Source organism: Nothobranchius furzeri, chromosome 6 (genome assembly GCF_043380555.1).
Source record: "Nothobranchius furzeri strain GRZ-AD chromosome 6, NfurGRZ-RIMD1, whole genome shotgun sequence".
Taxonomy (NCBI): domain Eukaryota; kingdom Metazoa; phylum Chordata; class Actinopteri; order Cyprinodontiformes; family Nothobranchiidae; genus Nothobranchius; species Nothobranchius furzeri.
Window position 1 is genome coordinate 40,350,418 of NC_091746.1, and position 12,264 is coordinate 40,362,681.

The following is a 12,264-nucleotide window of genomic DNA, read 5'->3' on the forward strand; positions in this document are numbered from 1 at the left end:
AAAGCTGGTGGGGTAAATGTACAATTTATCAATTGGGGGGGGGGGGGGAGTACAGCTATCAAAGCCCATGGAAAGTAAAAGTACTACACTACTGTGGTCTACTGAAAGTCTGCTCTTTTATACAAGTAAAAAGTTAAATGAAGATTGAATTTGTAGGCTGGAATGTTTTTAATGAAATGTTTTGCTGTAAATTTTATTGCATTTCAAATTATGAAACCATTTAAACTAACCCATTCCATAATTTCACTTCTAGAGTTTTCTACGTAAAGATGTAGTTTTGAAGGATTTCTTCCAGGTAGAAAGCTAGTTCATCTTTGCCTTTTTTTATGCAGGTGCTCTCCCAAATGTGTTCCTCTCGCTTTGCCGTAGACTATAACCGTACGTGGCAGTCACAGAGCAGGACACAGCGGCTGAAGCTGCTTCGGCTCCTTAATAACAGTACACCTACTGAAACGACGTTTTTCATGACATCCTGAAGAAGAGATAGTCTTCATAATTTAACATTTGCTACAAACCATTTGAAGTATGTTCACCGCGTCAGAGCTAGTCGTCTTACTGGCTGTCTTGTCTGCCACCGCGTCTGGCTATTTTGTTAGCATAGACGCCCATGCCGAGGAATGCTTCTACGAGCGGGTTAACTCCGGCACCAAGATGGGCCTCATGTTTGAGGTAGCCGAAGGAGGCTTTCTCGACATTGATGTTGAGGTGAGAAGCTTTATTTTTTCCGACAATCAAAATATTTTTGTGGCAGTTGAGAGTGCGAGAAGCTGCGGTAGCATCTTGGAGGCCTGTGCTAACATTAACCCTTAGCATTTAGTCCTCTAGCTGCAAAAAGGCACCTCACGCTACGCTGGAGTGTTAAGTATTTAGTTAAATATATGTTATTGAAACGCATTTATAGAAGTTATTACTCATTTAATTGTATTTGATTATCTTTATCGCTGATGTTTGACAATATGCGAAGAACTGCAACATTAGCATATCATTATATCCGGTTAAGCTAAAAACGAACAAGCTAGTGCTTCAGAAAGGTATTTTAGAGCATCTAATTTATTATAAATTACAATTAGAGCAAACAGTGTTTTGAGCAATATTTAATTAAACTGTTTTTGTTAGAAATAATTTATTCGGTTTTGTCATGTATGGTTTCTTCCATATGTTTAGGTCAGAACCTCTGAGGTTCCTTCCTTCAACATTTCTAACATGATGCAGCAGTTTATTTTAGCCTACTCTGAACCAGAAGGGAGCATGGAAATAAATGGAGAGAAAAATAATGATGCACTGCAGTTAGTTTTTTGTTTTGTCGAGATATATATATATATATATATATATATATATATATATATATATATATTGTTTGCCCTCTGTTCATCATCGCCAGTTGACAGATATTGGAATGATGTATTTTGTTTACACTGCAAGTAGCTCATTGAAAATAAGATGCAACCAAAATTACACCTAAATTATATTTACATCTGTGTTTCCACTGCTTCATCATGCTCTCTGTGCTCTCTGTTCAAAATGTAACCACAACACAGGGCTGCTCGAAATCCTTTAAAAAGGTGTTTTGTTTTAATCTCGTATTTTCAAAGTTTTGAAAGTCTTTTGTTTGAAAATGTAATTGAAATTGGTCATTGTTACATGATGGAAAAATATAGCTTTTTTTTTGTGTGCCAAGAATGGCGATATAAGTTTCTGCGTTTATTGCTCAGACTGTATCGCAAGATCTCAAAAATCCCGCACATGCCTGTTTGTGCACCTCAGGTCTCCGCACCGGAGCGGAGCCGTTGTAGAGCGGGTATAGAGCTCCGGTAGTTGACGTCACTTCTCCCGGCATGCAACAGTTCAAATCGAAACGGTGCCATCTTGGCAGGTAGAAGCCGGCAGCTGGGCTATTTGTTATTGTCAGAAGACTCAATCAGACAGGAAATATGGTAGATTCCTGTTGTGCCCCAGGATGCAGAACAGACGCGGACGACATAAGGAATGAGCCATCTACAGGATTCCCCAAGATCCGGAGCGCCGCAAACGTTGGATGATTGTAATAAAACGCGCTAGAGACCGGGCTAAAATGAAACTGTGGGATCCCGAGAGTAAAGGATTTCACTTATGCAGTGACCGCTTCATATCAGGTACTTAAACCAACGTTTCCTCAACTGTGTATGGTATTTATTTTAAATGCTTTTATTACGATTCTTAGTGGGCTTCCTAAACTTATTTTGGCGTGGCTTTTTCTGTCTTATTACTCATGGCAACAAGTAAACATCACGTAAAACATTGCCTCGTGAGTTCTGCGTGCTGCCGTTTACGTGTTTTATGATCACAGCAATTAACCGGCTAAGCTGTATTTCATTTTTAAGCAATGGTTGACCAATTGTCAGATCACACATAAAAAGCACTTTGGATTGCTATTATCTGTCTCAAAAGAGACTGATCTCAGACAGATCCTGAGACGCTCCTGCCTGACATTTTTATTTTATTCACGGAAAACAATCAGACTAGTGATTTCTCTTGGCGTTCAGTTTATACATTCAAACAGCACAGCACTCTATTTAAACTACTTACGTGTAAATCTGTTATTTGTCCATCCATCCATTTTCATCTGCTTATCCGGAGTCGGGTTGCGGGGGCATGTAGCGTTGAGAGGCCCAGACTTCCCTCTCCCCAGCCGCCTGAGCCAGCTCTTCCGGGTAAATCCCAAGGGGTTCCCCGGCCAGGTCTGGTAAGAAGTCCGCTCCGACAGCTTCTGGCGTCGGAGCGGGCAGTAGCGTCGAGAGTCCCAGACTTCCCTCTCCCCAGCCGCCGCCTCCTCCGGGGGAATCCCAAGGGGTTCCCCGGCTAGGTCCGGTAAGAAGTCCGCTCCGACAGCTTCTGGCGTTTTTAAAGTATCCCAGGGGCACGGTAAGGGTCGGAGATGTTTAGTCTATTTAATTTCAGACTATATAAAACGATTTCTTCGGTTTTAAAGTGTGAAGTAAACTCCGACGAAGTAAAATCCAAGCCGATCCCGTGCACGTTCATGTTTACATCCATGTTTGTTTAGCTTCTTTTACCTGCCAATATGGCGTCTACTAACTGAGAGTCACGTGGGGTCCGGAGCTCTATAGTATAATTTGAGTTCAGAAGCGAGCGGAAAGCGGGGGCGGAGCAGAGATAGTGGAATTTGGGTAGAGGTGTTCTTTAGTGTGTTTGTTCTGTATCTGATGGTTCAGGGTTTTCAGCCTGATGCCAGACTGCAGCAAATATGTATAAAGTGTAAGAAAAGTAAAATTGTTGACTTCAAGCTAAATTTCCATTTTCCTACTGTAAATTTTAATTAAATTAAAAGTAATTGTACAGCACCTGTACGTGCCATAAAACAAAATTAATTCAAATTGTTTTGGTACATTTGGCCTCAATGCTGAAAATTATTACAACATTAAGGTACATGAAAATCTTAAACTCACTTTGAAATAGTTTGAAAAGTAAATACATTGTTAGGGGGCCATAACTTTAGTCACTGCATAATGACGCAGTTTCTAGCATTAAAATGACCTGTTGACTTAAATCTTAATAGATGTTAACTTGCTATAATGCACTCAATGATCCAATCATATTATTTCTGTGTAAAGTTCTTTCTCAAACATGCACCCCTGCCAGAATAAGTATTGCAGGGGTTAGGAAACTACTTTGTGTGCATTGCTACCACCTTGCCGTTGTGTTAGCAGTGTGCTGTTAACAGGTGTTGTGTCCACATAGATTCTCATCTACCTGGGACGTGGGAGTTCCTACGTGCAGAAAGGTCAAAGAGCCAACAGAACCGGTCCTCTTTCCTAAAGATGTTTCACTTCTCACCATAAAGTCTTCTTCAGTTCTGATCATAAGTAGGGATTCCAGAGCCTACAAGTTGTTTTAGAACAATCAGACAAATCTTAGTCACCCAAGTCTCTGTCCCATGCTTCCATCAAACGAGTTGTTTGAGTTAAAAGTTCCAACATGTAAGTGGTGTGGCTCTCACGTTCCAAGTGTGACTGGTTGTGAATTCACCTGGAGAGGACAATCATGGCAGAACTTTAGATTTTAGAAACATGAGATCTAAGACCACCAGTTTAATGATGGTTTTTCATGTTTTAACATAAACAGCTTTTTCTGCGCAACGGGGGCATTTCGGGTCTGGTCACACTCTCACGCCACATTTTGTTAAATGTTGTAATGAGTGTGGGACTTTGGTTGTGCATCAGAATTATATTAAAAAGAGTTAACGGAAAAAGCATTTGATTTATAGAGCAGGGGCAAAAATGTGTGCGCGTGTGTGTGTCGGGGGGGGGGGGGGGGGGGACTTATGGTTAACAGATTATTAACCATTAAGGGCGTCAATAACCAGTTAAAGACCTTTGGAAAAGCGTGCATCCGTACCATATCTAAAATGTCCTCGTTGCTGTGCTCATCAGTGTCCCTTGTCTTTGAGCTGTAGATGAAGTGCTGAGTTTTGGTGAGCTGGCTTTTCTGTACTGTTCTTTTGTGTAGATAATGTTATGTTCCACCCGTATGGAGATAAGAACATTCCTCTCTGCACTGACCTGCAGATATGATACCTCTCACTTTGTGTTTGGGTGTTTTATTCTTAGGGTGAGAGTCTCTCTGAATGTTGTTGGGTCTGAAACATACCAGAATAGTATGTTAGGTGATAAGATCCTTCTCAGTTACTCTGAAGTAGGTTGATTGTTTTCTTGACCCTGGTGTCAGCCATATATCTACATCAAGAGTCCTACATCAGAAAACGTTAATCTAACTGGATGGTACTAAAGTGGTGTATGGGACAACAAATGACAAACACAAGATATAAGAAAAAATACATGGTAGATATTAAAATAAATCTTTCTAGCCAGTGTTCTCCTTTCCACTTCCTTGTGGTGGTTTGCCACATCATGTGTACCTGGGGACCATTTGGCACATCGTGCTTCAGGCTGTAAAAGCAACCATTGCTTTTTTGAAATAAGTGGTGAATAGAAAACTTAACAGAAAACTGTGCAACGTTAAACAAACTTTGAACCTGGCTGCGCAGCTGGCGAGATGATAAAATGTTTAATTTAGGATGCATTTTCAGACTTGTAGATTGTCGCTCACACACACACACAACTAGGGATGTCCCGATCAGGGGTTTTTTTTTTTTTGCCCTCGAGTCCGAGTCATTTGATTTTGAGAATCTACTGATACAGAGTCCCGATCTGATACTTTCGATACATAAAAAAAATAAAAGGAAGAAACGGTTCCAGAATGTTCCTTATTTTTTATTTAATTACTTTTTTATTTTAATTTTTAACAGATCACTTCTGTGAGGTAGCTTGAACAATCAAGTAATAAATAACATAAATTCTTCACTTTTGGACTTAATTGCAAACATAAAAAGTCTAATATAAAAACAAACAGCACTTTAACATAAAATACCTGGCAAGGGTCTATTTTGCCTCGGCCCCCAAATTGCTTAGATACGTCCCTGGGCGTGGGACGGAGTTTTGAAGATGATCTGAATTGTATCAACTACATAAAAACTACATGCTGATAAATTATTGCTGTATACAGGTACAAACGTGTAGTGGGATAAATCTACCTACATTTTATTATTTTAAGAACTTTGTTTTGTTTTCTTGGTTTTATTTTCCTATCTTCCTGTCCCGTCTGTCTCTGATCTTCCTGCATCTCCCAGTCCTCCAGAAAAGATCCTGCCTGCTTCCTTCTTTTTCACCTCGCAAGTAACTTTTGAACTAGCAGATCAAATTGATCTATTGACCGCAAAAAAAGCGGAGTGTGCACCGCGCAGCCCGGCTGCGCCAGTGACGAGCGCTGCAGCGCGAGCGCGTCCGCACGTCATGCTCAAGTACAGACAGAACTTACCAGAGAGAAAATGAACGGACACGAATGACTGTGTGTTAATTATTTTTTGGTGACGCCACTTAGAAACTTAGAAAATGTTACTGTGGCCACTGCTGGAGTTCATGAACAATTAGCGGTCTGCCTCAAGAATCCCCGCTACGCTGAATCCATATAAATAATATAAAATAGGTAGAAACTGGATCTCTTTTGTGCTCCTTCTGGGTGTGTAAGTTAAGGGCATCAGGGGAGCCTGACAACCTTTAAGGAGAACCAAGTTGCTCTGCTGTAATTTGAACCCAGTATCCAACTCCGGATCGGGGCTTGGATCGGGAAGTAAAGCCCGAGTCCCCATCAGTCTGAAACCACGTGATCGGGGCCGATTTCCGATCATGTGATCGGATCGGGACATCCCTACACAAAACCAACTAACTTCAGCACGTTTCCTGCATGTTTTAGATTATGAACACAGCTGATGTGTTATTTAGTGATGAATCATTCCTCTAGATCAGGGGTGGGGAACCCTGGTCCACCGAGGGCCGCTATCCAGCATATTTTAGTTTCAACCCTGCTTCAACACACCTGATTTCAATCAGCAGTGATTAACGGGCTTTACAGAGTCTGATGAGCTGCTGAACAGGTGAATCAACCACTGAATCAGAAGTGTTGGAGCAAAGGCATGCAGGATACCAGCCCTCGAGGACCAGGGTTCCCCACGCCTGCTCTAGACACTTCGGAATGCTGGAAGACGTTTCAGCTGTTAGATTAAGGTAGGACTGGGATATATATCGATATTTATAAAATATCGGTATAATTTTTAAACAAGATATAAGATGACTTTATATCTTTATATTGATATAACTGGTTAAAGTGCTATGCTAGCGATTAGCCGCTATGCTAGCGACATGTTTCTCCGTCTCTAAGCGGCTATTACATGTATTCTCACAAGTTAGCTCAATCTGAGAGCCTCTGGGTAAATGTGCTGCTCTAAACTTTGCATTTGGCGTCCTCGTTTTTAATTATTTGGGGATGTTCAACACCAACGGAGTTCTGTTTTTCCATCCTGATTGTGCAAAGAGACCTGTCAAACCCCTCCCTCCCCTGTGTAACGAGGAAACATTTACGGAAAGCCGGAGTGGCCAAATTACCTCAAACGTATTGTAAGGGTTTGAATAGTAAACTATAGGGTTAACTTTTTATTTTGAAGGTGAGCTCAATGGGTGAGAAATGTTGTTCCACTTTTTTCCACTCTGGTTAGCTATGCTAGTAAATACTTCGTTACGAGCAATTCTGTTGAAAAAGTTGTTTGTAAGGCGTGGGTTATGGCGACAGTAGCCCGAAAATGATACTCATAAAAGAGCAACCAGAGACTCTGAGTCATTACAGTATAATCGCTGATATGAGCCAATATGAGACTCCATGTTTGCCCTAATAACTAATAACTCCACGGTGCATGACCCATGTGATCTTCAGTAGATGCAATTACATCATCATACATTCAGTTTAACATGATAGGTTTTTTTTTCTCTGGACAAGAGTTAAACGATATTGCCCACCTCTAGATGAAATTTAAATAATTTTACATTAATTATAAATATATAATTAAAAAGTGCCTGTGAGACATTTGATACATCTCTAGCTCTCGCGTGTTTGTGTGTGTGTTGGCGTGTGTTTGCAAACATCTGCACCAGTGTTTCTAAAGCTCAAAATGTTAGAGAATAGGCACCAGGGTTTCCCCCAGCGCTTTGCTTGCCCACCCGCCAGGCTAAGCATCATGCCTTCCCCGACCCTACCGTGCCCGCTGACACGACAACATGAACGACGCAACGAAACTAGAGCTGTCCATCAGCTGATACTGGTGAGAAACAGCAGCGGAAAGTGTGCAACCACCCCACCCCCGCTTTCACAAAGGAGCGCTGCGGGGCGGAGCGCCCCCCCCCCCCTGCTGTCACGGAGGAGCGCTGGGGGTGCTAAAAGCAAGCAAAACTGCCTAGTATCCCTTTAATGAGCTCTTGTGTTTCTGATGTTGAATGAACTTTGGGTCCATCAGTTTCTCACACAGATATTTTCTTTTCAGATAACAGGACCTGATGGTAAGCAGATCTACAAAGGGGACCGAGAGTCCAGTGGGAAGTACTCCGTGGCCGCACACATGGATGGAACCTACAAGTTCTGCTTCAGCAACAAGATGTCAACCATGACACCTAAAATTGTCATGTTCACCATTGATATTGGAGAGGCACCAAAAGGCCAAGACATGGAGACGGAAGGTACTCGTTTAGAAGGAGGGTGTAGTTTAAACGTTTGAGTGTGCTGCCTTCATTTCTTCTTCTCCACTTCCTGTTTTACTCCTTTTTTTCTTTCTTTCTGACTTAATTGTGGCTGCTTTCCCCCTTTCTGTAGGTCACAACAGCTGGGATGGTAGGAAGCAGAGCAGGCTATGATGAAACTAGCACTGTTTGATGCATTGTGGAGTTTTCTCTTAACTGGTGTTTCTTCTGTTGTGTGAATTATTAGTTTTATTTCAATGCACAGATGGACAACTGCAGCGTTTTCAGAGTTTGAATGTTTGCACAGTGAGAATTAGTGATGTAGCTGTGACTGAATCCCCTTCCACGGATGTGAAAGTGTTCTGCATGTGTTGTATAAACCCGATGCATGTGGTTTTGTGGACAGTGTTGCATCCTGGTTTACTGACTGACTTCTGACTGTTTCAGCCCATCAAAACAAGCTGGAGGAGATGATCAATGAGCTGGCAGTTGCCATGACTGCTGTAAAGCATGAGCAGGAGTACATGGAGGTCCGCGAGAGGATACACAGAGCAAGTAAGAACATCAGTGGAGGAGAATGTGTCATGTTCAGTGAATGGAAGCATTTTCACTAACAGTCTTCTGTTCCTCTTCCTCTAGTAAACGACAACACAAATAGCAGAGTGGTCCTGTGGTCCTTCTTTGAAGCTCTGGTTCTGGTGGCGATGACACTTGGACAGATTTATTACTTGAAGAGGTTTTTCGAGGTTCGACGAGTGGTGTAGAGCGTTTGTGATTCCAGTGTGTCCTCCAGCACCAAGACAATTATTTACACTCTGAAAATGAGACTGGCAGATGTGAGAAAAGCCTACACATGATTGGATGTTTTGTTCTCCTGTTACCAGGTTAATTCCTTCTTTTATTAATGTCTGTTTTGAATTTATGGCCAAACAAATTCTGTCCCAGATGTCGATTTTTCTTAGTTTTTTCTTTTTTTTTTTAGTTCAACACATTTTTATTTTTCTGTTTAAAGTTGTTTGATCATCATAGTTCATACCAGTTACTTGCAAGTACAGCTTTTTCTGTGCAGCAAGTGTGTATTTTAGGCAACTGAGGTCACATGCTAGACTTAATGATGAAAGGGTACACGTGGAGTCGCCTCAAGAAAATGCTGCCCTTATCGACATTTAAATAGAAAAATTTCAAAAGATAAAGTTCTGACTTACTGTCTGATGTGTGGGGGTTGTTTGAAGTGCCCGAGCCACTGTTCACTGCCCATTGTTATGTTCATGTTAAACAACAAATTGCACTCCTAAATGTCTGAAGGATTCACATTGCAGCTGCTTCTACCACCACCAGGCAATTCTGGCAATGACGGTCTTCAGTGAACATGTTTCCTGTTGGATGGTGCACCCCACCCCACGCACTTTGGAAAATGTAAACAGGCCTAAAAGTTCATACATTGGTATAATTTTTAATCTACTTAAAAACTTGACTCCAACCTTTGGAGGGGCTGGGTGAGAGCCAGATTTTAACTAAACTATTTGGTTTACAGCCCAAGTGAAGCGTAGATGTGTATTGACATTTGTGTTTGAAGTTAATGAGGGTGGCTGGGCTGGGTAGGGTGGGGTGGTGGACCCCTAATGACTGCTGTGCTGAGTGGATTTTACTTTATTTGGTCAGGGTTTGGGATCTAAAATGCTATTCTACACAGTTTTGAACCTTTTTGTTGCCTCTGAAGCATGTTTAGTGACATGAAGCCATCACAATGAAACCATTTTCTGAAACCTACCAGGAGGTCACAAAATATGCTTCAGCTTTGTAAAACTGCTGAGCTCAGGCAGGACACTTGCCCTGAATACAGGTTTTCTTTTTTGTGTGTGATTACAACAAATCTGCTAAATGGTTCAAATGTAGAATGACTGGCTGTGAAAATTGCCCCAGGTTTCATAATAAAGCCAATATTCTGTACAATTCCTTTATGTGTGTGTGTGTTTAACATTAGCCATCATTAACTGATAACAGGGTTTCACCATACATAGCTAATCACTTAAGACTAAAAGCTCCAAACATATTGGTATTTAAATCGCTGAAGACTAATCAGCCCAATAGTAAAACCATGCTGTCTGCAACCTTTCGTGCCACAGTTTAAGTTTATAATTTTAGGATGAGAGTTTGTGTTTCCAGCTATTTGGTCAAATCGACATGCACTCTTGCCCATCATGAGTTCTTACATGGTCTTTTAGGATTTGGACTGTGTGTTGTGAATAATGCTAACTAATATATATAATGTATCCAAAAAAAATTGTACATACCGTAAATCCTCTAATACAGGCCCGGGCCTGTATTGACTCAAGCTCATCAAGCTCCAGGCCTTTATTGGAAGGAGGGCCAGAATTAGAGGCAGGCCTCCATTTCTATTTGAGCAAAATGAACTAATGGTTCGCTGGAGTTTTTGACAATTAAAATTGCGCCCACATTTTCAAAGTTAAACATTTCTTTTAACAACGGTAGTTTCTGCTTCAGCCCTCTCCCCCCTCCCCCTGCGCAGCGGCCGCAAACTCACTGATGCGCCTGCAGCCTCTCGAAGTTCCTGCTGCTCTAAACATTAAAATAATTATTTCATTTTCTGTTCCTCACTTCTGATTACCTTCAATGGTGTCTGTTTGTTGCAACCACTAGGTACAAAAACTAACTTGTTTTTATTTAACTATTTTTCTGTCCTGTCTGTTTATTATCTTCCTGCATCTCCTCTCAATCCTAAAGAAAAACTACTACCTGGGTTCATATATATTCACCTTATGAGTTACCTTTGAACTGCAGTCCTAAAAGATCTACCGACTGCAAAAACAGCGGAGTGCTTGCTGCTAGGCGGCCACATCAGTGATTGGTGCGTCACCGGATGGCAAGGTGATGCGCCCCGCTCCACAGCGAAACGCATCAGGTGCAAATAAAAGACAGAAAACATTAAAGGAAATGAACCAACATGAACGATCGCGTGTCAGTACTGACGCTCTGGCACAGCGCGTTGCCCCCCCGAGCGCAGGAGCTTGTCACCTGCTGACAGCAGGCTGCTGACTTTTCCGAGGGCTGCATCTTGCCAGTCATTATCACGTGACAGCGACTAGTCGATGACAGGCATAAAAACTAGTTCATACAACCCCTATTGCTCCCCAGTGTTCTGCAGCGCACGTTCTCTTTGAACTTGATATCAAATTGTCGCCTCCTCTTCGTCTCCGCACGGTTAAAGTTACCCTCGCGGTCTATCACTGGCAAATCAAAAGTGAGACGATGACACAACCGCCCCCCCGTACTTGCTTGTTACCACATTCCACCCGGCCACAATAAGAGACCGGCCATTATTCACCTCCGCCTGTGATCTGTGATGCCTGTCTGAATCCAGGCTGGGTCCGTGCCAGGCAGCTGAAAGAGGAGGCATGGAAAACAAAACAAAGCCTTTGTCATGTTCTGTGTCCCCTTGGTCCCGGCCCCCTCCTGTTCGTCCTCTGCGTTCCCCTCATGTGTCTCCTTGTGCTCTGTGTGTCTCCTTGTGTTCTCCAGCTCCCTCTAGGCTTCCCTCATGTTTCCTCCTAGTCACTCCCATGTAGTTCTTATTGGTTTGTATCAGTCCTCCTCACCCCTCTAGTCATTAGTTGTTTATCTTTGCCCTTAGTCTTTAGGTTTAGTTATTTAGTGTTTTATAGATTATGGTTTATCTTCCCCTCGGACTTTCCCCATTTAGTTTATTAATGCCACCTGTGGATAGGGCTGGGCAATAAATTGAAAATTTATCATTATCGAAATTTCTAACTCTTATTGTGATAATTGTTCCCATGTCAATAAATTTGATAGTAAAAAAATGAAAAGATGTGTGTAGGTTGGCAACGTTCACGTCCCTTTAAGAAGCTGTACCACCTTGAGTCACAAATGTCAATCAACTAATACGTGTGACAGCCCCATCTAGTGGACAACTTTTGTTTCTGCGCATATCTGTAGTTATCGTCTATTTATCGTTATCGAGGTGAAATCCTCAATATATCGTGATATTAATTTTAGGCTATATCGCCCAACCCTACTTGTGGGTAATACCATGGTAATACCCTTGCCCGAAGTCCGCATTGCTGCGTACTTGGGTGAAGTGCAGATTATGGGTGTGTCCGAATCC

The 12,264-nt window shown here is 42.0% G+C and overlaps 1 protein-coding gene across 1 annotated transcript; it reads left to right on the top strand.

The window, feature by feature from the left end:
- The first annotated feature begins 377 nt into the window (after positions 1–377).
- Positions 378–9,327, top strand: tmed2 (transmembrane p24 trafficking protein 2). The gene is made up of 4 exons (XM_015975708.3): positions 378–705; positions 7,928–8,120; positions 8,568–8,675; positions 8,760–9,327. Exons 1-4 carry the CDS (start codon positions 526–528, stop codon positions 8,882–8,884), a joined length of 606 nt encoding a protein of 201 aa, XP_015831194.1. The 5' UTR covers positions 378–525; the 3' UTR covers positions 8,885–9,327.
- Positions 9,328–12,264: the final 2,937 nt, after the last annotated feature.

What these genes read in the sequence shown, in the direction of transcription:
- tmed2 (XM_015975708.3), top strand. Translation starts at nt 526, where the DNA reads ATGTTCACCGCGTCAGAGCTAGTCGTCTTACTGGCTGTCTTGTCTGCC. An exon ending in TTCTCGACATTGATGTTGAG is followed by an intron (nt 706 to 7,927) that starts GTGAGAAGCTTT and finishes TTTTCTTTTCAG; the next exon opens with ATAACAGGACCTGATGGTAA. An exon ending in CGAGAGGATACACAGAGCAA is followed by an intron (nt 8,676 to 8,759) that starts GTAAGAACATCA and finishes CTCTTCCTCTAG; the next exon opens with TAAACGACAACACAAATAGC.